Source organism: Ailuropoda melanoleuca, chromosome 1 (assembly GCF_002007445.2).
Source record: "Ailuropoda melanoleuca isolate Jingjing chromosome 1, ASM200744v2, whole genome shotgun sequence".
Classification (NCBI taxonomy): Eukaryota; Metazoa; Chordata; class Mammalia; order Carnivora; family Ursidae; genus Ailuropoda; species Ailuropoda melanoleuca.
The window spans coordinates 55,211,664-55,238,053 of record NC_048218.1 but is presented as its reverse complement, the minus strand read 5'-3'; the positions used below and the strand labels follow the sequence as shown (position 1 = coordinate 55,238,053).

At 41.6% G+C, this 26,390-nt stretch overlaps 1 protein-coding gene across 13 annotated transcripts in view; it reads right to left on the bottom strand.

Moving 5' to 3' along the window:
- The window catches only part of PHLDB2 (pleckstrin homology like domain family B member 2), a 103,279-nt gene that overhangs the window by 59,610 nt on the left and 17,279 nt on the right, over window positions 1-26,390 (bottom strand). For all 13 annotated transcript variants that reach the window (XM_034658175.1, XM_034658170.1, XM_034658178.1 and 10 more), the window contains exons 2-3: window positions 23,810-25,158; window positions 3,560-3,922 (exon numbers count right to left, since the gene is read on the bottom strand). In XM_034658175.1, the coding sequence (XP_034514066.1) occupies window positions 3,560-3,922; window positions 23,810-25,144 (1,698 nt within the window). In that variant the 5' untranslated portion in view covers window positions 25,145-25,158. The remainder of the gene's footprint in view (window positions 1-3,559; window positions 3,923-23,809; window positions 25,159-26,390) is intronic.

The following is a 26,390-nucleotide window of genomic DNA, read 5'->3' as shown; positions in this document are numbered from 1 at the left end:
AAATATCTCTCTCACTGGTGGAAGTCAAGCATTAAGAGCAAACAAAAGCTACACAATCTGCAAAACCATAAACTTTCTAAGCAAAGGGAGGGTGAAGAAAGGTGACAGTGGCGATGATTAATGTCTAACTCAGAGTTTCTAAACCATTGACCACAATAGGCATCGTGGATAATAGACCATATGAGAGGCTGTTTATAACAATCAATGCTATCTAGGAAATGTTCTTTTTGGTTATTTATAAAGAGCAAAACCTTCAAAAGGCATCCTGAAACTCGGAATGGTTTGTGATGGAATGGCATGAGAGGATTGTTTATACACGTACGAGCATCCCCAAATATGCCATCTTTGAAGTAACCTGATCTCCACAGAGAAAGGGGAGGGGGGGCGAGGAACGAAATACTTCGTACCTGCTTTTTTTCCCCCCCCAAATCTCTTCTTAGAAACTCCTTGCAACCAGAGGAAGTTGCAAGTGTGAGGGCCATCCACTGTAGACAGAATGATTACTCAAGAAGAAGGAAAAAGTTCTCAAGGAAAAGAACATTTTTTCCCCCAAATAACAATATGAGGTGATGGATGTTAGCTAAACTAAGCATGGCAATCATTTCACAATATTTGTAAGTCAGTTTCACAAGGCTGTACACAAAACACACACAGTGTGTGTCACTTAAATCCTAACACTACAGGAAGAAAGAAAGAAGAGTGAGCTACTCTCAGCTTTCACCTCAGGTGGCAGAAGACAGGTTCACAAAATCCAATTTAAGTTAGCACATTCTGGGGCACCTGGATGGCTCAATCGGTTAAGCGTCTGACTCGGTTTTGGCTCAGGTTGTGATCTCCGGGTTGTGAGATGGAGCCCCGCGGCAGGCTCCGCGCTTGGCAGGGAGTCCACTTGAGATTCTCTCTCTCCCTCTCCCTCTGCCCCTCCCTCTGTGTTCTCACTCTCTCTCTCTAAAATAAGTAAATCCTTAAAATATAAAATAAAATTAGCATATTTCTAAGGTCATCTGTATCTTTAAGTGTTAGCTAAAACAAGTTACAGAACGGTAAATCTCAGGTTTCCTAAATATCATTAAAATCTTTGTTTCCTTAAATCAGCTTAGAGTGTTGGTCACATTCCTCTCTTCTCCATTGATCCTTAGATCGATTAATAACACACACTGTCCTTTGCTAAGTAAATGATTTAGTGACCAGATTACTAAGAAGCAAACTATCGAAAACAAATGGTCAGGACTTAATAAAACATTCTTCTATCTGCTGACCTGGGGTAACATATATCTGTCTCCAAAAAGTCATAAATGCAAACCTCTGTCCTTGGAACTCATCCCCTCCCTCACTCTCTGCCTAGGCTGCTGCGTGGTAACCAGAGGCGCCTTTGATATTTCCTGTCTCTAAAGGATGCAGTCTTCTATGTCTTGCCACAACGGAGGCTGCTCTCAGCTTCAGAGACCTCCTTTTCCACAAAAGGCATATTTGGGCAATTAAAAACATCTGCCACGATCTGCCCATTTACACACCAGCAGCTCTCTTGTCCCAGCCCTCTTCAGGAGGAAACCTGTCTCCCAAAAGATGGTGTGAGAGACAGACACACAGCTCACTGTTTTAACAAAACTCTGGCAGCTGTCCATGATGGAAGGGAAGTCAAGGACTTCAAAGGAAGCCTAAGGGCTGAGGAACACAGCTCAAGTTTTCAAATGGTGGGTCATTTACTTTGCCTGAACACAACCAACGTCTGATTCCACCCCCCGCCCTAGTTTCTAATAGTTGCAACTTTCTGGCAATAGAGACAGATGTCCTATTCAGAAGTCCTCTCCACTGAGAATGAGTAAGGTCACTGTGGTCATTAGGAGAAAGAAGCCCTGAACATTTCCGAGTCCTGATGCTGATGATGGGAGAACAGAAGGTAGACACGGACTCCTGACGAGGAACACTGAGTAAAAAAGTCAAACACACAAACCCCTCCTGAATAGTACTCCAGGTGGTCAACTCCCTCCAGAATGTAGCACAGATAAGGTCTTTCTCTTAATCAGTCTGTGTCCTTCTCTTACAAAACATTTAGCTGATATATTTTTTTGTTTTTGATTCTTTGGCCGTAATTGCCAAGAATCTTGGAATTGAACTTAATGGTCAAAGTTACTTACTTAATTAATCCTGTTTATTTAAATAAATAAATTCTTGTGATTATGGCATCTGTTTTTTCCTATTAATTACTATTTTTGGTGTGTTAACTTTATTCCAATAAAACTTATATCTTCTTGTGGCTCTCTTAAATCCTTTCTAGAAAAGAGGTAGGAGAATTTATTTTCATTTCATAGACAAAAGATTCTTGGGGCACTTGGGTAGCTAGTCAGTTAAGCGTCTGACTCTTGATTTTGGCTCAGGCCATGATCTCAGGGTCGTGGGATACAGCCCTGGGTTGGGCTTTGTGCTGGGCATGGAGCCTGCTTAAGATTCTCTTGCTCTTTCTCCCTCTGCTCTCTCGTCATAAACACTTGTGAGTTTGCACATGCGCTCTCTCTCTCTCTCTCAAAAAAAGATTAAGATTCTTAACCTGTGTGAAAAAAACTAACATCAAAAAATTTTCCTCTAATTCCCTTTAAGAAATCCTAAAATTTGGAAGCCATTTTGAAATCAATATACAGCCATGTAAAAGACTAATTTCCTTACAAATAGTTCTTTCTACTTAGTAAAAACAAGATAAGAAAATTTTTTAAAAATGGGTAAGGAATATGAACAAAGGGGTCAAAACACAAATTCACAACTAAAAATATGAAAAGATGTCCAACTTTATGCACAATTAAAGACAAGCAAATTAGACACCAATTAACTTAGCGTATTGAAAAATTTTGAAAATGCACAGCCTTGGCAAGTGTATGGAGAACAAGGCATGCCCATCAACTGTTGGTGGAAGGGTCACCTGGAAATATGCAGTCTTTCGAGAGTACAATTTGGAAATATTGGTTAAAATGAATAATATACAAACTTCTTGATCCAGCAATTCCCACTTCAGTAAGGGATCTTGCAGATACATTCGCGCAATATTCGCTGCATATGGATTTTATTAGTAAAAAAACTAGAAACAATTTAAATAGCATTACCAAACAACAGAATACTAGTCAGCTGTTAAAAAGAATGAAGCAGGGCTGTATATACTAAATGGAAAGATGTGCAAGACATTCAGTGAGGAAAAGAAAATGAGCAGAACACTGTATGTTTGCATCTGCTCGTCTATGCCTCTAACACGCGGCCGTATATGCACAGGCGTATGAAGAAGGCAAGTAAGACACTTCGTGTTTATTTCTCAGGGGTACCACTGGGAGGGGGCAGAGAAAAGAGAAACTTCCTTCTTTGGAGGTTTTCTATACTGCTACATTTTTTATGGTGCAAATTTGTTAGTTTATAGGAAACTCCCTAATTTGCTGCACCTCGTTTAGCTAATTACCTCTGAAGCTTCATGAACACATTCTGCAACACAAGTACGATAAGACCTCTAGTCTCTGCGTCAATGCAGATGCAGAGCCCCAGGCCCTAAATCCTGGTCTTTTTGCTCTGTCGCCTTTACCTTGGGAAGTATACTAAGATAAGCAGACTCGCTGGGAGTTTTCAGAAAGGCAGACGTGAGGTCCCTGAGCAGGTCGTCGTTCCTGATGCTCCTGGGGGAAAGGAAGCCGGCACTGCTCTGCCCGCCGCTCCCGAAGCCCGCCGAGTCCACATCCTGGAGGGAGCCTTTCGGGTGGCACCTGTACCTGGCGTCAGGGCTCACCACGGCCTCGTCAAACAGAGACTCCTCGTCGGACAGCTGCAGCTTCTTGAGCTCCTTATTGATCTTCTGCACGTCGGCCACGGTGGTGCCCGTGGACAAGCGGCTGTCGGGCTTTGTGTACTCGGCACAGAGACTGAGAATGGTCTCCAGACGCTGTCTCTCCTACAGCACAGAGAGGGGAAGATCAGAGAGTCTGTGAGAACGCAGACATCACAAAGAAAAAGACTGAAGAGGCTGGGACCGCTTGCGATTTCATCCCACAGGTAAACCCGCAGACGGTGGACTGATGATGAGTTTCCATCATTCTGGATGGATGCATTTAAGGAACCAGAGGAAACCCATGTGAAAAATGTCTGATTTTCTTCCCAAACTCAATTCCAGGCTGTCCTCTCTCCTTGGATGTCCCAGTGCTGATCCTGCCATGTAAGCCTTGTCTTGATTTATTAGTTCTCTGAACACTTCAAAGTTTTTTTCCCCAATCTTCTTTTTAAAAAATCTTTACTCCCCCTTCCTTCTCCAGCTCTCTGCTTCCAACACATCTAGATCTTTCATCACTATTGACTTAACACTGGCGGTTAAAGTTAATTCTCTAGCATCCTAGAGAAATAGATGCACTTAAAGAATCTTCTAATGTAAAAGAAATTTTTTCTTGAATTTTTTTCAGTATTTTTTGACATGCCTCAAAATTTTCAATATTTTCTTATGTCTTGTCACAAGATAAAGGTCTTTTCCATCAATCTCTCACAAGTAATTAAAGTTATAAAGAAGTAGAAATGTAGCATAAAAATGAAAAACTTTTCATGTCATGTCCAGATAGAAAGACAGCAATGTATTTCAGATTCTGAGATCATTTTGACTCATTTAACTGGAAAACAAAAATGATAGTTCATTTGCTTAAAAAAACAAACAAACAATATATAGGCCATTGATGTCTATAATGGTATTACTCACTGACACTTCACCAAGCTCCCCATACAAAACAAGTGTATGTTTATGGTTTTGACTTTAAGTAAATTCACTATATATTTGTGAGCAATAGGATATAATTTCTGAAATGTTTATCATAAGCCTCGACAGCACTGTTTGGGGTGAGGAACCTTAACATCTCTGCCTCTCACATTAATTCCAAGGCCAATGTGAAAAGAAAAATAATAAATTAACAACAAAAAAATCTGTTGTGATTACATCTACCACATTGAAAAAAAAAAATTCAAAAGCCTTCCATAGAAAAACATTGTCCAAACCGGTTATCAGTCACAAAGTAGAACATTTTTAAGTAGCACTGGGCTGCTGTTTTCAATTTCTAATTGCAGCTAATTTGTAAAGACAAAACTCTGAAGGCAGTCAGCTCTTTACTAGTTGAAGGACTGACTATCCAACAGCAAAGTTAAATAGAAACAGACCAACATAATGCCCTAGTTTCCATTAAATACACTAATTAAATGAGCAGATAGAAGCCATTGAAGTTGTATCTGACTTTTCTCTGTCCTCTAAAGAACGCCCCCTTCACCCCTGCAAATGCAATCGCTTGATCAGAAGCTCTATCAGGCTGGCTCCTGCAAGCCCCCACCTCCCGTTCACTGCCTGGACGTCTGGCCTCCAGCTGCAGCTCCGTCCTCATGGCCCCGTCCCACGGCAGGCACTCAGAGCTGCACAACCTCATCCCACGCGCTCTGCACCCTGTCCATCCAGGAGCTCCGGGGCTTATTTATTTTTGCCGCTGCGGCCAGCTGCCAAGCCCGACCCACCTCAGCTTTACCGGGAGGGAGTGGGGGGGGCACAGCATTCACTGCCTTATTTTAAGCTTCTCCAATGATGGAGGAAAGTTTACATGGGAATATGCAAAAACCACCTGCAAGGGCATATTTAAGGAGGGGGACAGGAACAAGACACTGTATTTTACCCCTTCTCGACAGCATCTGCACGAGAAGCTAATGCTAACCTCCAAAGGAAAGTTCTCTTTCTGCCATTTAGGGGACTTAAGTTGAAGCATCTAAATTCAGTCTTTACTGACCTTTACAGATTGCAGTGTGTATACATTAGCCTGGACATGAATTACATGTGGGATTATCTGAAAGTTGTCAATTCCCACTTACCAGGGCTTCAGGGAACAGTGGTGTCCTCAGAAGCATGGAAGGCACTTCTGCCTTGCCTGTAATACATAGCAAAATTCCTCCCACATCTCTTTCCCAAAATAGTTTCTTCTGCTGCCAGGCTCTTGCTTAATTCCACAGGGAATAAATGATCCCAGCCTGAAGATGAATGCTATTTCAGACAGTAAAACACAGTATTCAAAGGCTTGTGCGCAGGAAGTGTGGTCTACTGGTATGTGCTGCTCTCTATTCTTATCACCCCATTCACAGCCAATCTGTCCAGGCTTGACACACACACACACACACACACACACACACACACACGCACACACACACACACGCACCACTGCCTCCCGTGAGTCTCAAAGAAATCCAGGCTGTGCTGAGACACGCTGGCCCCATAAAAGCTGCACCAAAGAAAAATAAACTGATGTCGAGAAGTGCGTCAGAAGAAAGTCTGCAAGGCATTTCAGAAAGTACTATATGTAGCCTTTTAAGGAAAACCCTGTACAGAACGTACTCTCATAAAATAATTCTCCCCTGAGCCTCTTCACTTTGGAGTCTTGTCCCTTCCCATCCATCACTCCAGTATTCTCCACTCTGGGGTCCATTCCACACCAAGACACCTTTGAGAACCCAACAGGGCAGTATGAATAATTATGCTGGCACATCAAGCGCCAACGGGGACTGGCAAACTGAGATGAACGGCCCCCCACCGAAAACCCAATTTCATCTGGCGTGTCACCTGGCGACCTGCCAAGCTGGGCGGGCCACCCTCTGAAGATCTCCAGATCTCCAATTCCTGCCTACCTCTCCCAGTGTTCCGCAGTGCATTCTTTTGAAAAGGTCACCAGGGCACAGCCTATGCATCTAAATGGCATGAAACATTGATGTTATGGGCTTGGAAAGTAGGTCATTTGAATTAAACTATTTTAAATACTTTTTTAAATCTCCCTATCTATTTTCCCTTTCCTCCACTCCATATATCACATATATCAAAGAAAGCTTTGAAGGGGACACAGGATCTTAAAATATATACCTGAAGAAAATGGTGTGCAGTTCTTTCCCTCAGCAACTAAAGAAAAAAAAAAAAAAAAGCTGCAGACTGAGTGTGTTTTGACCTCAGAGCTTTCTTTCTTCCGAGGAATATGTCTGGCAGTGCCTCTCTGCAGCCCTCGGTCAGGGACCTCAGCCATCTCCCAGCCCCATCCATCCCCTGGTGACCAACAGCAGCCAATCTGGGCCACAGGACTGGAAATAGCGCAGAAATGAATTACATAGAAAACCAGTGGCCAATACCCAAGCGCAATTGAAATCTTTGTTAAACTCCTTGGCTTATAATTAACTCTGTGGGGTCACTCATTATATAAAAGAAAGGGCCAACTTTTAATGGCTAGAAATAATGTAGTTGAGAGAAGATATATTTTCTCAAGAGGACGTGCTGTAACTGCTAAGTATGACCTTACTTCTCTCTCCTGCCAACCCTAGAGATTCAATATCTCCATAATCGCCAGCTCATCAAAGATCGATTACGTTACTCTCAGGCCATTAATGTGCTGGAGACACAGAGACGGAAAAAGACAGCATTTCTACCCTCACATCTTTAGCGGAAGGCACAAAGAGTCAATCAATCAAAGAAAAGGGTGCTGACAGATTTCCACAAAATCAGTGGATTCACATATAAGGAAGTAGTTGACAAAAATTACAGACAGACACATTCGAGTTGAGACCCTGGGATAAAGAGGAGTCTGTGTGGCCTGTTGGCCAGTGGGGTGGGCTGGGCATGTCTATAAAGGAACTATGTAAGCAAAGGCATAGAGTATGCTCGGGGTATCAGCAACTGCTGTGTGGCTAGGAAGATGGGGTTCTTTGGAGGAAGAGGGGCGAGGTACATGCAGAGGAGTGGGTCAGCTTTCTCTCTCTGTATACCAGGACTTAAGAGATCCCAATAACCCTAAATGAAAAACCAGCAAGAGTCAGAGACCCTGGTGTAAAAGTGGATGGCAGAATGAGATGCAGCTGACAGCACGTAAGCAGAATTTCCAGGATTCCATGAGCAAATCACGGTGTCTCATTGAGGTAGGACAATGAGGAGGAAAAATAGAAGCAATGGTTAAAAGTCTTTCATGTGAGTCTATTTGTTTTTAGAGATAAATCCCTTGGGGTAGTAACTAGGGCTATGATGATCAGTTCATGTCTTTCTGGACACAGGGTAAACCAGTTTTTCAATTTCCTACCCCTAAACTAGATATGACTGTCAAACTTGCACTGGCCAATGAAGTGTGAGAAGCAATGTGTGTCCCTTCTGCCTGGATGGCCGACACATGATCCATTACATGTCTTGCTTTGCCATTGCAGACTGATACTCCAGATGATGCTGGCTCCCTGAGCCTTGACCCTGAGCAAGGAAATATGGAGCAGAGGCCTTATTCAACCCATGCTGGCCATGGAGAGTGAAGGAGAAAGACACCGATGCTGTTTCAAGCCTGAGATAATTTTTTTCTTTTGTTTTCTCCACAGAAGCCCATTATGATTGATAAGCCTTTCTTAATTTCAAGCAGGTAATAGGCCCAAAAGTTGAAGACAAGAGCCTCAGAGATCCTACTAAAGGCAGCTCTTTTATTTACTGTGTAATAAAGAATTTGGCTTTGCCCAAAGGGAGGTCTGGCCTTCACTGTTGGACTGTTGGCTTCTAGAAGGTAATCTCTGTCATATCTGGTACGATTGTCTTTGTTTAGGACAAAGTGGGACACTCCTGATAATCAATCTCAGGGTGAGGGCTGGCCACTCCAGAAACACAACCATGTGATTTTTGTGTGGTGGCCTGGGAGTCATGTGGTGTCAGTCAACCTGGAGATGAGATCAACCAAGCGGACAATCAGTCATACCTACATGATGACGTCCAGTGAAAACTCTGGACACTGAAGCTCAGGAGGCGTTCCCTGGCTGCCAGCACTCCATGGGTACTGTCACACACCAATGGAGGTAGCGTATCGCACCCTGACTCCACAGGGAGAGGGCAGTGGGGCTTCGCATGTGGAACCTCCTGACTTTGCCCTCTGCTTCTCCTCTCTTGGCTGAGCTTGATGTTAGCCTTTCCTGTAATAAACAACAATCCTGACTATAACGGCTTTCAGTGGGTTCTGTCAATCTTTCTGGTGAATTCATGAACCTGTGGGTGGTTCCCGGGAACTCTCTGAACTTGTGCTTGATGGCAGAGGAGATGACGGTCTTATGTGGAGACCATGCCCTTTAACCTTGTAACTGGCCTTCACTTTATCCAAACGTTGCCCTAGTATTATTTTCATCAGTTTAGGACAACTGATCTAAGAAATTGTATATACAAGTAAGGACTTTGTATTTTTTTGGTTTCACAAATTATCTTCATAAATGTCAGTTTAATGTCTAGCTAAGAACATTTTATCTCATAGTCTACCTGGGAAGTTTACCTTCAGACTTGTGGTCAAGGAAGTGCTTTATTCTGCCATCCTTTGTTTAAAAAGCATGTGCACGTGTGCCCCATCAGAGGATTGCTCTGGAAAGAGGCCCATTTGACAAACGAAAGAGCAATGGCTTTGTGTGATGTGTCTGTCCTGGAGGCAAGTGCACGTCATCTGAAGAGTGACTGAACAATGAGGCAGCTACGAACTGATCAACAAGCATTTACTATGTGCAGATTACTATTAGGATTTTGTATCATCTATACCTATTCGGGCTCCACGATAATGGATAACCTGATGCCGAGGGAGCGTGAGGCATATGCAGATACCTAGGACGCTGCTCACCGCTCAGTGATTCTTCAGTACCCGTTTCTCAAATACAGTCAATACACCCTAATACACAAGCACACTGCCTGGGGAGATCAAGGCCATGATGCTCAATGCCCTAAACTTCCCTCCTCTACCTCTTCTTATATATCCGGTCCTCCTTTCTTCAGGGTACCACAGTGGCTATGAGAGCAGGAACTCTGGAGCCTGACTGCTTCAGTCTCAATGCTGTTTCCGGAGCTACTTGTGAGGCCCTGGGCAAGTCAATTAGCTTCTGTGAGTCTTAGGTCCTCATGCATAAAGCAAAGAATTACTAGAATATCTCTCTTATAGGGTGTCATGAGGATTTAAAATGCACACACACACACACACACACACACACACACACACACAGCTTCTCGAACACAGGAAACAATATACGTGTTAGCACAAGTGTCTAAGGAGAGTCCCTCGGTCTTCCCGAGCTGAAGCCCTCTGCCTGCCTCACTGCATCCATATTCCCTCCCATTGTCCTTATGGTTTTGTTTCACTGATTTTCCCTCCCCTACACATACTCCCTCTCTTGAATCCTTCGCTACTGTCTGCAAACGTACTCAAGTCCCCTCCTTCTCCCCCCCCAAACAATAAATTAGCCTCACCAGATGACTCAGTAGATTTACTGTTCCACTTCCTTCCTTCCCTTCACACCTCCACACATTCCCAATCTCAAAGGAGTCGCCAAAGCTCAACATTTCACTTCCCATCATTCCCAGCCCTTTGCAATCTAGAACAGTGTATCCTACCTTTGTGCAGACTAGACACTTTATAAGAGAAGGGCCACCTCCCACTTCTCCAGGAAAATTACAAGTAAAGTGAGCAGAAGGGAGAAGCCCTTGATATAAAGATATCAGGACTCTGTAAAGAAAGCTCGGCGCTTCTCTCTGTAACCGCGTATTGTAAGGATGTGTGGGTAAATTGACTTCTCTCTCTCCCACAGAACCACTGGGCTTTCAGAGCAGAATCTGTGTCTAAGTTTGATTAAGTGGAAAGAACAAAGATTTGGATTTGAAGCTCTGTCACGTACCAGACCTGTAACATAGAAGTTCTTATCAGGTTCAGCCTTTTGAGTTTCTATGACCTGGTCTGTAAAAGAGACAATAAGATCAGTGCCTGCCCTAGGGTTCTTGGGAGGAATCAATAAAGGAGTGTGTGTGAGAACGTTTTACTATAAAGTCTAAGTTGGTGGCTGTCACAAGGCAGGTGCTCAGTGTTTGTCACCAATGATGAGACATGGTTTCCATAAAAAGCTGGAAGTGAAATTGATAGCTGTCTTGTGGGGCCTGGAGAGCCATCATTGCTACAAGAGTCCCCGCTTACACGAGAGGGATATGTTCCAAGACCCTTGGCGCATACCTGAGACCACGGAGAGTACTAAATCCTATATACACTATGGGTTTTTTTCTCTGCGTACATACCTATGATAAAGTTTAATGCATAAAGTAGGCACAGTAAGAGATTAACAACAATAACCAAAAAATAGAACAGTATAACAATATACTGCGATCAGAGAATGGATGTGGTCTCTCTCTCTCTCTCAAAGTACCTTATTGTACTGTACCCACCTTACTTATGAGGAAATGAGACGATAAAATGCTTACATGATGAGATGAAGTGAGGTGAATGACAGAGGCACTGTGACCTAGCATTAGGCCACTATTGACCTCCTCATGGTAGGTCAGAAGAAGGATCACCTGCTTCTAGACCGAGGTTGACAGTGAGTAACTGAATCCAGGGAAAGCAAAGTGCAGATAAGGGGGGACTACTGTACCAGTCAACAAGCAAACCTAAAAGCCAAATCCAATTGTTCTCAGGGAAAGGCAATATAGCAAAAATACGTTATGCAGCCAAATGTCTCCCTGAAAACTTCACAGAACTATGGGGTTCTTTGGCCTGTCTGGAAGGAGAGAAAAATCCTCCACTGCCCAAAATTCCCTCCCCGGGGTGAATCACATTCCTGAGCTTCTGGCAACAGAGCACTGCCCAGTTGCCTTAGTAACCCAGGGAGGAGGAACTCTTATCAGTCTCTCACTGCCCTTTGGTCCCTCTAGCTCTACGATCACAGGGCAACATATATTCCCCATAGCACATTAAGTCCAGAGGAGTAACTTCTAGAAAAAACTACCCTCCAAAAAATCCATGCTCCTCTCCAATGCACACACATCATCCTTGACATAAAACCCAGATTTCTGTTTCACAATGCCTGTGGCTGGCTCCACCTAACACTCCCGAGATCATCAGTGTTCCTGCCCTATGAGTACGCGCATCATTCAAATACCTGAGGAACTCATCATATCCTGTCTTTGCTCAGACTGAGACAAAGAAACTCGGTTCTTTTAATTTCATTTCATAAACCAACCCCTCACACTCCAGATTATTTTTTTAGAAAAATTACTATTACTCACTAGTGTGTCAACATCTCCCTTAAAGCTACTTGCCCCTACTGCTATTTCTGTGTCCCTATTTTAGGAGCTTGTCATTAAGAAATCAATATATGTAGAAAATTAGTATATACTATTTTAAGTTATAAATACAGTTACCAAATAGATTTGATTATGAACATTTCTCATAATTCAGTAATACGAAATACGTAATATAATTATATATAAATGTATTATAATACATACATATACTGAGGTAATGTATATTTTTATTACTTTTTAGACCAGGAATGTTTTCTTCAACTTGCTTTTCCCACCTCCACTTATTTCTTGCATTTGTAAGGCAGACTGAGTGAATCTCTCACTACAACGACTAACTCAGATCTGCTGTATTTTAGTCCTTTTCCTGATGACTTTTTACATCGTTTTGCCATTTAAAACCAACTGGCAAGACATATGAGTGATGAGAAGTTTTACTTTCATAATATATTAGGGTTGAGGCGAACTATTCTTAAAATATTAATAGATATCACTTCAAAGAAAATGCTGATTATGAATGACCCCATAGCATTGTTGCTTCGACTCAGATAACTGAAGGGGGGAAATCATGCACTTCTCCCTACAGACTGAAAAGCACTGGCTATAAAGAAATTGATGTAATCAGTGTAATCATAATTTCCACATAGTGTCTGAAGAAGTATGCCAATTATTTTTCCTTTTACATGACAGTGTTGTCAGAAGAAAATCTACAAGGTGCCTAGGCCCATTGTGTTAAAAAAATTAGTGCTATTGCTACACACCATTAAAGAGAACACAACAAAAGCCTAATATACTGTCGTTCATTTGGATTTTCACCTTGGCTTAGCCGAGTTCCAGGGGATCTCTTTGTTTCTTTCTCCTGAAGTATATCATGGTTTGTAAAATGCAATCCATTGAAATACTTTAAGGATTTTACATAATATTTTATTTTGTTCAATCCACAGCTAAATCTCCACATTGGAAAAATCTATCCTAAAAAAAATAAGGAACTCTCTTTATGGGCAAAAAAGTTGGTAGAGTAAAAAAATAGGAAAGTCTAACATGTAAAAAAAACCCCAAAAACCCAAAATGGGTGGACTATCACACATCAACTGCAAGTTTTGTAAATGCAACTATTTATGAGAGACATATCACATGGAAAATCCTGTGTGCTAAAATTTTAAAAAGCATGCTACAGTTTTATATAGAGAAATGCAAAATAATGGGGCGCCTGGGTGGCTCAGTAGGTTAAGCGTCTGCCCTCAGCTCAAGTCATGATCCCAGGGTCCTGGGATCGAGTCCTTCATCGGGCTCCTTGTTCAGCAGGAGCCTGCTTCTCACTTCTCCCTCTGCCTCTCTTCCTGGCTTGTATTCTCTTGTTCTCTCTCGAATAAATAAAGTCTTTTTTAAAAATGCAAAATAAACAGTGACAAGTCTTCTTTCCTTATTTGAGATGTCAAGAAAGTAACTACATTTTCCTTTCTCCCAGAACAACTTTTAAAATTGTAATCTTTGCCTACCATGATTTAGGCCTTGGTCTTCATGATCTAATGGGAAAGACAGACTTTCAATATTCTGGCTCTCTTATTCTATAATCAAAATTAAAGAATAATACATGTCTGAGAAACTTATTCCTTTTTTCTACTTTAGCATTTTATTAAAATTGCCTTTTCTCAAAATCCAAATTACAATCCCAGAACTGGGATATATGGTCTTAGCAATTTTGAATGAAAAACATCAATTTTTCCAAACCAAAATTCTTCAACAGAACATGCCCCCACATACAGATTTCCCCCTTGAGGTCAATTAGACTTCGCCAGAGCAAAAATCTTGGCTGTTCTGAACTTTAAAACACTAATCTCCCTGACTTCTGCCTCTGGGAAGGTGGAGTAGAGGTATTTTTCTCGATTCCCCCCGACTGAGTGTAACTAAGAACCCTGGACACATTATATACAAGACAAACATAAGAAGACCAAAAGATGGGGAAAAGACAGCAGATCAACTAGGCACATAGGGACCCAGAAATGAGTCGCTGAGATTTCCTGTACCTCATATATCCCAGATTTGGAGCTGGAGAAAAGGCAACAACATGCAACTACCTGGCTCAATCTCCAAAGAATTATGGGGAGAGGAGCCAAACTCAAAGTAAATGATCACATGTATGTAACATTCCTATAATAATAAAATTATAGTTCTGGAGAACAGAAGAGCGGGTGCCAGGGGTTAAGGATTTGCTAGGAGGAGGAGGAAAGTGGAAGGGGCTATCAAAGGCCTGCAGGAGGGACCCCTGGGGTGATCTCCCTACTCTGTATCTTGACTGTATCAATGTCAATATACTGGTTGTGACATTACAACTATCGTTTCACAAGATGTTAGCATTGGAGGAAACTGGGTAATGGATACAAAGGATCTCTCTGGGTTATTTCTTATAATTGCATGTAAATTTACAATTACCTCAAAATAAAGAGATTAACGTTCCTTCAAGTGACTTCTAGAAGATCTTAATCTGCACATTGAAATGACTAACAAAATCCTTCCAATGAAAAAGTGATGTATGTGTTTCTATTGTAATACGTGTTCTATAATTTTTTTTTGAAAAACTAATCACAACTTTCAAAGTATTCCCCAGAGCAGATAATTCCCATAAGCTTTTCTAGAACCAGGCAAGAAAAATTTGCATTACAACAAGCCAGCACAGTCACTAGACCATCACTAGTGGATGAAAAATTTTTTTAAAGGTTGATAAATAAATGGCTTTTAATTTAGATAATTTAACAACCAATATGGGGATCATCTTTCTATGAAGAATCGCTACTCGTCCCACATTACCCTGTCTGTACTGATATGCTGTATTTTCAATTTTCATCTTGTTTGTACATTTTTCTGTGAATTGCACTTCTGAGCTTTATTTCTTATTTCGTCATGAGCCTTCCTATATGGATTTATCACCTTAAGCAAAGAATGAGACTCTCTCCATAGCTGACATGGCAGCCGCCTCTTAGTCTAAGGTGCTTCCTGTATTTTGGGGTTTGGCCCAGAACGCTACACTGTGTGAAGATTCACAGGACACATCCCTCAATTCTGAGCAGGAATCTTTAAATGTGTGGCACCATCAAGAGGCACTTGCTTGTACTGCCACTGTAACAGGAACCTGGGGGTGGCTCTCCAGTGTAGACAAACCTGCTTTTAATAGCGACAGTCACAGACTGTTGTCACAAAGAATAATACAGAGACTTTGGCTCAGTGTTTCTCCCATGTGGAGTCACTAGATTATTGCTAACTGCTATTTTTTCCCTTCCCATTACTCTTTTACGAACCTAGTGATCCAACTGAAGGAGAAGAAAAAGATGTGATAACTGTTTTTATTCTGAGTTAACTGAGGACGGTGGGCACTCTTACTCTGCTAATGATTAATTCCTTCACTATTTACTGGACAACTATATATATGTCAACAATTTGCCACTTAAAATACACAAGGAGAACGTCTGTAGTTTCTTTTCTGATGACCCAAAAGGATCTAACCATAGACAGTAGTCTTCTTCATATTACTCACTACTTATAGATTTACTCTTATTTTATTAGAAATGAAAGTCTGCGTACAGAATGGACAGTTTTTTAGGTAGCAGATAGCATCACCATTCTAAGCTTGTGCTAATACAGCATAATTAATTTCACCATTTTAAAAAGTTTTCTTTTTTTTTTTTAAAGATTTTATTTATTTATTAGAGATGGAGAAAGAGCAAGAGAGAGCACATGCATGAGTGTGGGGGAGGGGCAGAGGGAGAAGCAGGCTCTCCACTGGGCAGGGAGCCCGATGCAGGGCTCGATCCCAGAACTCCAGGATCATGACCTGAGCCGAAGGCAGACACTTAGCTGACTGAGCCACCCAGGTGCCCCTCAAAAAGTTTTCTGAACATAAGGAAATTTTAAATCGCATATATGGCTCACATTTACAGCTCCCATTATATTTCTGAGGTAGACCCCATTGACCATCCAGGTAAAGGCATCAAAGGGAAAGAAGGTACAGAATGGCAGAGAACTGACAGGCTGTTTGAAACATTAGGGCTATGAAAAGCAAGGCTTCACAGAAACAAGTCAGTTAAAGGCTTATGCTAACTCTGAAGATTAAATAAATTAAGGTAACAATAGATATTCTGAGTCAGCATCTAGAGAGTGAGTCCTAATTTGCAAATATCCCTTTAAAAAGTCTGAGCCACCAAGTTAATTTGGTCAGTAAACCAACCTCTCACCCATTTGCAGTTTAACTGGCTCACTTCCCACTAGTGCAACCATTTTTTAAAAACTAAAACTCTAGTCAGGATGTAGCAAGAGGAAGGGCCACACCAGGAAGAGATGCCTTCCAAGTCCGTGAGACTGGAGAACAAAATAGTTTTCAGTACTTAAGTTTACCCTCACATTTCAAACACATTCTTCTTAAGAAAAAAAAACAAAAAGATTAATACTATGGCTAGGTTGCATTAGGCATTCTCTTAACATTGTCCATTCTGCCTCCAACCAAGAAATGGCTGTCAAACTCAGAATGCAAAGGAAGTGTGAAGACCCGAATTGTCTTTGGGGTCAGGAATCACAACGAAGTGCAGGCAGGCGGCAAGAATCAGGGAGAGAAAGCAATGCACACCTGTGGTTAGAGTGACCTACACCTGACAAGGCTCGCACTTCTTGGATTCCCAAATGGTTTTTCCTAATTACAAAATTGAAGAGCACCAACCTGGTTACCCTCTCATTTCTAAAATGGTATCGGCACCTTACCATCTTAAGATTAATGAACATATACAGTTATTTTATAAAATGCTATAATTCCTTAAATATGCTCCATTATGCTTATATTTACTTTTACAAGTATAGGTCTCTGGGCTGCTCAATGGGACACAAGCAAGACTCTGGGTCTTGCCGCCTTGGCTCTCATATGACCCCGGAGAGCACCAGTTCTTACAAAGAACACTATGAAATTTTCAAAATAAAGGAAAGCAACTAATTTTCATCTTTTCATTTTTAACTGCATATTGAAAGGGAATTGCCCCATTTCTGGAAGCATAAAGAATGCATTTGTGCTGAGATATTTGCATTCTTTTTCAAAGGGCTTCATGGTTACCTGGAACCAAGTGCATCAACTTAAGTTTCGGATGTCTGAGAACGAGGGGGAGAACCTTCAGCCATAGAATAAGGAAAGCCAGAATGAATGTCATGCATAGGTATCAAAAACATTCATTGACTCTTTTCAAAAACAGGCATACAATGCCTCCCATACTCTTATCATCCTCTAGGAGGTGGTTATACAGCAGTGAACAAGATTGACACAATCCCAGCCTCGTGCAATCTAAAACTCTTCAGTGGTCAAGAGCTTTCAGAGAAGCTATGGGAACAAAGTATCTTCCAAACAGTACAGAATTGCTGACCCAGACATTTCATCGATTCCAATAATAATACCACGGGAATATTAACATCTCCCTTGAAAGAAAGCCAACCTTATCTTCAGGATGGCAGCGCATGTAGAAAGTTAGAAACCTTCTTCCGTGGTGCTTTGTGAGACTGGCGTCACATTATGACACGTTTGAGAAATGAATAGCAAGTGTGGCCCTACGTAGTTCCATACGGCGACAATGCCATTTATCAAGGCACCACAGAAGACTGCCATCAGCCCGAAAGAAAATATTGGATTGCTACAGTGCAATTTGTGGGGATCCACTGGTTCCCCACAATAGCACACAGATGCTTTTGGCATTGTAACCAAATGAATACTCTTAACAGCAGTTGGGTCTGCTACAGAGTTTTTTTTTTTATCCCCCCCGCCCCGTCCCCCTTCCAGTCTTTTTAAAATGTCTTTTCCCTGGACCTTAAGAGGCACTAGATGCCATCCCCACCTCTATCTTACTGGGAGGGAGGCAAATGAGGGCAATAACAGCATAGCCTGTCTACAGTACAATTATTTCCCTAGCCTCTAGAACATCTAGTCTGTCAATGAATCAGCATTCTAGGCTTCTGGAGATATCTTATCCATTCATGTCCTCAACTTGGGAAAGAGCTCCCAAGTGAGGAGTTTAAACAACCACAGACCAGCCCAGAAGGAGGTCACGAGGTCTACAAAGAGCAGTGCACACATTTCAGGCACACAGAGCCCCCTCAAGACCTCACTTGGACCTAGTAAATCTTCCTTTGGAATATTTTTAAACAAGGCTTGATATCTGGTTTCTAAAATCATAAAAATGAAAGAAGCAGCTGGCATAATGACAAAGGCAAGAATTGGCAGCTGAGGGCAAGAAAGAGGGAATAAAAATGATAAAAAAACCAAACATCTCGAATAGCACAGCAGTTGGAGGCCATTTAATGTAGACTCAAAGTGGATTATTACGCCTCATAAATAGGTCCTTGGAGGTTCATAGTTAGGGTTCAACCTTTAAGACTCAATATAATTACCTTGAGTTTTCAAATAAAGATTGAACAGGAAAAAAAAAATCCAGATGAAACACTGGTATAATCACAGCTTAGCTAAAAAGTGCTACAGAAATTATATTTAGTGAACCAGCCTTACTCTGCTTGGCTTCCTCACTAATGAGTTAAATAACTCTTTGGCATCTATTCATTTTATATTCGTGTAAGAGTTCTGTTTTTTTTTTTTTTTTAAATTATGCTTTGACGTTTTGGAGGTGCCTGTGAAAAGTCCAAGTACACTCGTCTTGTGGAGTCAATTAAATGGCATTTTTCACAAAATAGATCTCATGGGCTGGAAACCCAGGTGCAGCTTCTCTTGGCTGCTGGAGTAAATCCCAAATGGCAGGGGAACTTTACCTTCCCTGACTTGCTATTTTCTGAAGTTTTTGCTTTCTTGGCTATGCTTTGTTTCTGTTTCCGATTCTTCACCAAGTTTGACCAGGGTTTTGGTTTGCACACAAACCAATAGTCATCTCCACTGGTGGCAGCAATGAGTGGGGATCTGGTTTTATGGTCTGGCCACTTGTGATCTCAGGTAGAACTGAAATTTAACCTTGCTCAGGTGAGAGATGGCTGAACATTTGTGTTTGCTGTTGTTTTAAATTGTTGGTTATTTTTCTATCTGTGAGTTCAGCTCAGGACAATATTTTGTGCCCAGGGGAAAAGTGAGCAGTCTCTTGAGCTAGGGGACAGGGAAATTTTACGTTCCCGTGTTTGCTTCTGATCTGTACCTAAAGCTACAGAACTAAGCTTTAAGTTCTTTATGTGAGTCTCTGTACCTGAGGGAAAAAAACCGCTGTGTATGCGTGAAGTATTTTCCTACTTCCCAAGGATAATAATATATTAAAATAAAGAACCTCTGTTCTGATTGCTTAAGAGACTAATAAGCATTTAGATAAATCTAACATTTCCAAAATTAAGAAAATCAAATGAAATTCTAATAATTAAAATATGTTCACATTTTAAGAAAAAGAACTTTCTCATAAAAAAATGCTGATTTCAGAAGCATTGTTTTTCCTTAGAAAACAAGTTTATGTGATCAAAGCAAACTCTCATACAAGTTAGACTGATATGACAACCTGGTTTAAAAAACAAATATGTTTTTTCCTTGTTTTATCAGTGTACAGTATAATACATGTGTAATTTCCTATTTTTTTAGAGAGTTATTCATTTAAGAGAAAGAGAGAGCATGAGTGGGGGAGGGGCAGAGGGAGAGAGAGAGAATCCCAAGCAGATTCCATGCTGAGTGCAGAGCCCGATGCGTGACTCGATCCCAGGACCGTGAGATCATGGCCTGAGCTGAAACCAAGAGTCAGATGCTCAACCGACTGAGCCACCCAGGTGCTCCTGTAATTTCATACTTAAAAAAAGTTTGGATTAATTTTATCACAAAGGGATTAGTTTATCTGAATTTTTTAAATGTCTTATAATATTAGTTTACTAAAAAGATAAGCTAAGATCACTTCCATATAATGTTTTAATTTAAGAAAAATCTAAAAGTTGTGCTTAACTAAACTGAATTATAATTGTGACACACCTTTTTATATCAATAGTAATTATGTTCTGTGATGTGTCAGTTTAAGCATAACTTCCAATACCTTTAAGTTACATACTTTTTGTCTTAAAGTATCCAGTCGTTCCAGAATTGACAGAAGACCATGAAGAACAAAAGTTGGTGAAAATTTAAAGGTCTGCACAAAGGAAGCTTTATTTGACTTGGTTTATAATACAATAGTAAGTCTATAAAAATGTAATAAAATGTTAAAATTATGGCAAAGTTTGCACAACTTTGATGGGTTTATTTATAAAGTAATTTTTAAAAATGTAATGCATGACAAATGACCTATTAACATAAAACTAAAATGCAGTTACCTATATTGAAATGATAGATTGATCTTGGAGAAATCAGCCCACGCTTACAAAGGGTAATAAAAGGTTCTTTTTCTACATAATCTGCCCAGAGAGCAGAGAGATTCAGTATCTCACAAGAGTAAATTTTTTTGTGCTTTGTGCTAACTCAGACATATCCCTGAATATTTAAAATGACAAAAAAGTTCCTCATTTCCTAATGATTTAAGATTTCTTGTTTATTATAAAATAATCTATTGTTGCTTTATTCAGTAGGCAACATGCAAGTATTCATTGTTCTCATGCATCCACAATCCTATATTAATCATGTAATGAAATCTCCTCTAATTAATATTTGATTTTGCCTTCCCAAAATTAGACCTTAAATTCAGAAAAAAAAAAAAAAGTTTTCAAGATATCTTTTATACCTGAACTATCCTTAAGTTTTCCCAGAGGACCCCTGGGCGAGCACAAGATTTGTTCCTTAACCTTATGAAAAGAAGAATGTCAGAAATAATTAGGTTTGTTCTGCCCCTTATTTATGAGTAGCTCAACACCACCAAAAATTGCATAGGAAGATCTGTCCAATCAAATGAGCATCTCAGCCTTCCCTCGGCTAATTTTGTATGGGTAAAATATTATAATATAAATAAAGTCCAGAGATGGCGTACTTTACAGAAAGGTCCTGGGTGTATGTCAATATCCTCACTCTCCGTGATACGTTCTTACCTTCCGGGGAAACTGATTAAATAAGACCAATGTCCTAGGCCCTGATAGAGGATTTTAACTCTCCTTCTGGGTGTTCGTGAACTTAACCACAGATTAACCAAGCCACTTACTCTTATCCTCACCAAGTGGTCTCTCCTTTCCTCTCATGTTTGCCTACACACTCTGGTGTCAGTTATAGACTAGAATGTGCCTTAAACAAAGAAAGAGTCTCAGAGCCTGGTGGACAGAACTTTACCACACACTCTTTCTTCTTCAATCTTGAGATTTCAGAGAACAGACTTGTGAGTAGAGGCTTCTGAGCTGACACGACATAGGCAAGCACGAGACAGTACAAGGTTGGCTAAGTCACATTCTCAGGACTTCTTTTAGTCTACAAATAGATGACTTCATGAAATCAAATTAATGACCCAAAATGCAAAGGAATAAGAATCATATAGAACTCATCGAGCTGATACTGGAAATCTAATTTCCATATGTATCATGCAAAATCATTGGCATTATGTGCAATGTTCTACTGTCTAAATGGGGAACACCTTTAGCATTCATCTCCATCTATCTCTAACCCTCAATTTAGTCGACTCTGATTTTGCAAACTATAGGAAATATTACTGCAAGGGTAGTTTGTTCTCCTTGGTCCCTCAGAATTCAGAAAGAAATGTTTTTTCTAAGTCACTATTTTTTAAAAGCAATAACATTACTTGCATAGGCCCAATAAGAATCTATCTTCCCTTTTACTGCAAGGTCATTAGACAAATGGACTAAGCAACAGAGGCCCAAACCAGAGCGTCATATTTAAAAATAAGCCGCATTTCATCGAATATCATAAAGCCCATTATGAAGCAAAAAAGGGTTCTAACTTCATATTTGGAGCCAATACCCATAAAGTTCTCCCAAGAAGTTGAGCGGAGACCTGTTCGTGACTTATGAGGCACTGACTTCACAGGCAGTAAGGAAGGTCATTCCTGGATTGCCAGGAACTTTAGCAGATTTGGGGAAACTGGAGGAACGAGAAATTCACCAACACTTAAAAGTGCTAAAGATGAAACCTGGAGGTGATTTTCGAGGTTGGTTTCCTGCCCTTGGAACAGAAGAGGAACTAGTAGGATCTCAGGAAGATCGCTGAAGTGAGGGAAGCCATTGAAATGCTCTCCGAGATTCCTTAATAAATTATCCAATGGAAGTTAACTTTCTGGCTTTATTAATAACAGTTGTCCAGGGATGAACGGTATAGCATAGGGGATACAGTCAGTGGCATAGCGTTAGTTGTATGGTGACAGATGGCAGCCACACTTGCAGTGAGCACAGCCTAAGGGATAGTTTGCAGAATCACTATGCTGCACACCTGAAACTAACATACCAAATGTAACACTGTGTGTCAGTTATACTACAATAAAAAAAAAAAAAGAGTTGCTCAGCACACTATAGAGCCAGATGTGCTGTCCCACTTACAAGAAGGCTTTTTCATATTCTAATTAAAACTTCTCCTGAACTTGTGTCATTGAATCAAGCCCAAATACAATGCCTTTTTGTAACCATGAAAAATCTCTGGAGATGATTTACAATAACAAGGGAAACTGTCATATTGGAGCACCATCTAACAGACCCACCCAAGGAATACAGAGTTCTCTAAGGGTATGCACATTCGTTTTCATTCACTATCACTGATTTGGCTATCTGTAAGGATAGATATTAACTTATCAAAAACTACGAGTGATGCAAATGATTCTTTTTCTAAAATTCCAAACAAATTTTGTCCTGGACAGACGCAACCGGTTTCTGTCCATTCGAATCCAAAGGTTACAAAGTTATTACCCTGTAGGGGCATGGTGAGCTTGGTATGTGATTCGGAAATCTTACTCCAGCACACCTTCTTTTAGCAATGAAAATACTTTTGCTACTCTTATACTTTTGTAAATCAGCTTTATCACCTTGCTGCATCCCTCATTAAGGAACAACTCACCATTAATGAATTAAAATCATCTCTGACCCTGTTCGTCCTAAAAAAACAAATAGGCAAAAGAGTCTATGCTTAAAAGAAAAAAAAGTAAGAATGCGGTAGTCTGTCCTCATTCATTAATGAGACTCTCAAGGGATGTTTCCTTCCTTCTTACTATTTTCAGTATTTCCCACAATAAGCTAAGTCCTTCTTCAATAGAACAAGACAACTCAAAACACTTTTCTGAATGTGTAGTTGGGTGTCACTATGTAGTAGTGAGGGAGTATGTGGAGGGGGGTGTGCATATGTGTATAGCACAGGAAAAAGGTTGAGCAACACTTAGCTGACCTTTCAACCTTCCAGACCACTTGCTCTACAGCAAAGTTTACTGCCGACTTCCTAATGAGTCATGATTTCACCGATTATTCCTATCAGACCATGCACATGCCAATCGGATGGCATCGGTACTATTAATCAGTGTTTACTCACCGTCTTAAAGTTTGTTAAGACTTATAAGAAATTCAGTAAAGTTCACAAGTACTTGGTCAGGTTTATCAAGCACCTACACTTGACTCTGCAGAGCAACTTAACACAACACTAGGTACAGGCAGGCCTTCACATACCCACACGTGACCAATGACAGGGACTGAGAAAGGGAAGGATGGCAGAATTCTGGAAAGGCACAGCAGTGGCTGGGGCACCTGGAGATCCTACAGCTCATGCATATCCTTGGAGTGTGTCTCCAAGAAGCTGCTCAAGGGAAGAGTGAGGTCAAGTCAGGTGAAGATTACCAGTCGCTCCATCTCCTGCTCCCTGAGTCTCTCTTCCCGCTGCCGCCGGTGATAATCCATCAGGTCATCGCGGCCTGAAATGGAGCTGATGCTGCTCTTCCTCTCCCGCAGGATGGGCTGGGGAGTTCCTGAGGCCTGTCGGAGGCTGTCCAGATCTGCATCATTGAACTCGACAGACCCACAGGAGAAGTTCCTCCTGGCGGCGAACGCTCTGTCCGGCTCTCCGGGAGGAAACGAGTGACCTGGGCCGGGCCCGGCGTAGGGAGCCTTGTCCACATCATCCGAGGTACAGGAGGAGGCGGAGGCCAGAAGCATCTTCCGAGCCACTCGAGGACTGGCCGGGACGCTGAGGGCAGAACTGACGTAAGGATGGCCCTCGGACGCAGAGGGTTTGTAGGGTAAAGCCCCTGAGCTCAAAGAAGAAAAATTCAGGTAATTGTCGTTGTCTATGATGCTATGAGGTAGATCCTTTTCCCCCAGTTTCGTTCGTTTGGAAATGCCCAGAGAGTGTTTGGGAGGCAAACTGAGGGGCGTCAGCTGGTTGTCGGTGGCCCTGTGCAGCCTGGGGAGAGAGCGGCTGTAGGCGCCCATGTGACTCAGGCTGCTGCCCGAATACTTCCTAGTTCGTAAAGCAAGGTTTTCAGACGCCGGCTCCTTGTGTCGGCTCAACTTGGGCTGAAGGGTCAGGTTGTCCTGGTTGCTCATTTTCCTGGCTTGCTTTGGGCTTGATGGCATGCTTGCCGTCCCCGATCTGCTGATGGGAGAGGGGCCCCTGTCGCTCAGGGGACTTCCATTCCATATGGCCAGGAGTGAGCCGGACGCCTTTCGGCCTTCCAGCCCCCCGAGAAAGTAGACATTGTCGTGGGATTTATTCCTTGAGCTATATTTGGAATAGGGAGGCTTCTCTGCGAGCCTCAAGGACCTTTCACTGTCCCGGCCAGTATAATGATCAAAGTCTGCTCTCCCAAGTGGGTACCCACTGAGGGAGGGGGAGGTGCTGAGTAGAGGCGTGGGCGGTTTCATGGAAATAGTCTTGTCAGTTCCAACGCACGAGAACTGCTTGCTTCCCTGGATTTTGGGCAGGGAGGGGCTGCTCCTGACAGTGGATCCCAGAGGGGAAGGGCTTCTGTTAGCAGCCACAGGTTGTGAGAGGGTTAAATAAGAGCCAGAATAGTCTCCATTGGCTTTAAATCTCAGGCTGGAAGAATATTTCTTCGGGCTCAGGCTCTCCATCACGTTTGGGGAATCGTCCTCGAGGGAATTTGCCACAAAGCCCGCCTCTAAGCTACCATTTTGTAAATCGAGCTGCTTTTGCATGTGGCTATGCTCCGCCATGATCTTCTTGGAATCTGTAAAGGAAAAAAATAAAAAAAATACAAAAAATAAAGTTTTACTTAGCAAAGAAGATTGAAAAAGACCAAGTACGTGTCAGCCTACATCTGAACAAAGAGTCTTGCAGTCCGACCGGATGTAATTAACAAACACAAACTCTGTTTTAGTAACAAACCTCACAAAACTACTGCAAAATGAAGAACCATAAAGAACGTTTATGGGGGGGGGTGCCTAGGTGGCTCAGTCGGTTAAGCCTCTGCCTTCAGCTCAGGTCAGGATCCCAGGGTGCTGGGATCGAGCCCTGCGTCGGGCTCCTTGCTCAGTGGGGAGCCTGCTTCTCTCTCTCTCTCTCCCTCTTCTGCTCCCCCTGCTTGTTCTCTCTCCCTCTCAAATAAATAAATAAAATCTTAAAAGAAAAAAGAACACTGATCTGGGATGCTTTTTGTACAAAAGAAAATTAACTCCAGAGACCTTGGGTGATATTTGAGAAGAGCAAATCCCTAACAAAATACAGGTGAGGCTGGTCCATAAAAAGACCATTTCCCGTCAGTGTTGGTAGACCACCTGCTTCCCAAGTACCAGGCAAACACCCAACGTAGTGATGCAATGCACCCTCCTTTGGATGTCTCTGCTAGAATCGTTAACGGCTCAGAAGTGAAGTCCTGAAGAGACAAAATTCACCTTCTAGCACACAAAGAAAGCTTCACATTAGACACTGATCAGTAACATTAGGGTCAGAAGATGACCCTTTAAAAAGGGCTATGAGAGCTACCCTCTCAAGAGAGATGTCATAAAGCTCCTGCACCCATCCGAAAACAGCAGGTGATAGAGGAAACAGAGAAAAGAGAGCTCCCGAACTACTGCCATATCAGGGTTAGGAGGCAGTATTTAAAACCTGAAACTGGAGTATCTTCCAAGTTCCAGGTACCCTAAAAGACTCATGCTCATCTTGATCTCACATGATCTCCTTTTGTGGAAACACTCTTCTCCCTTCTTCGTATCCATTTGAACCCACCCATCCTTCCTGGCTCAGATGCAGATTCTATCCTCCATGCTTACCATTTATTAAAAAATGTATGCACCCAGAAGAGTATTTTTGGACTCTAGTTTGAATTACATTAACTTAAGAAACTAAAGTCTTAGGTTATGAAAACATACTTTAAATACAAATTATCACTGCAAATGAGAAGGCTTGTATTTGTAACTGATAAAAATGTATACTTTGCAGATTATCATCAAAGCAAAGACA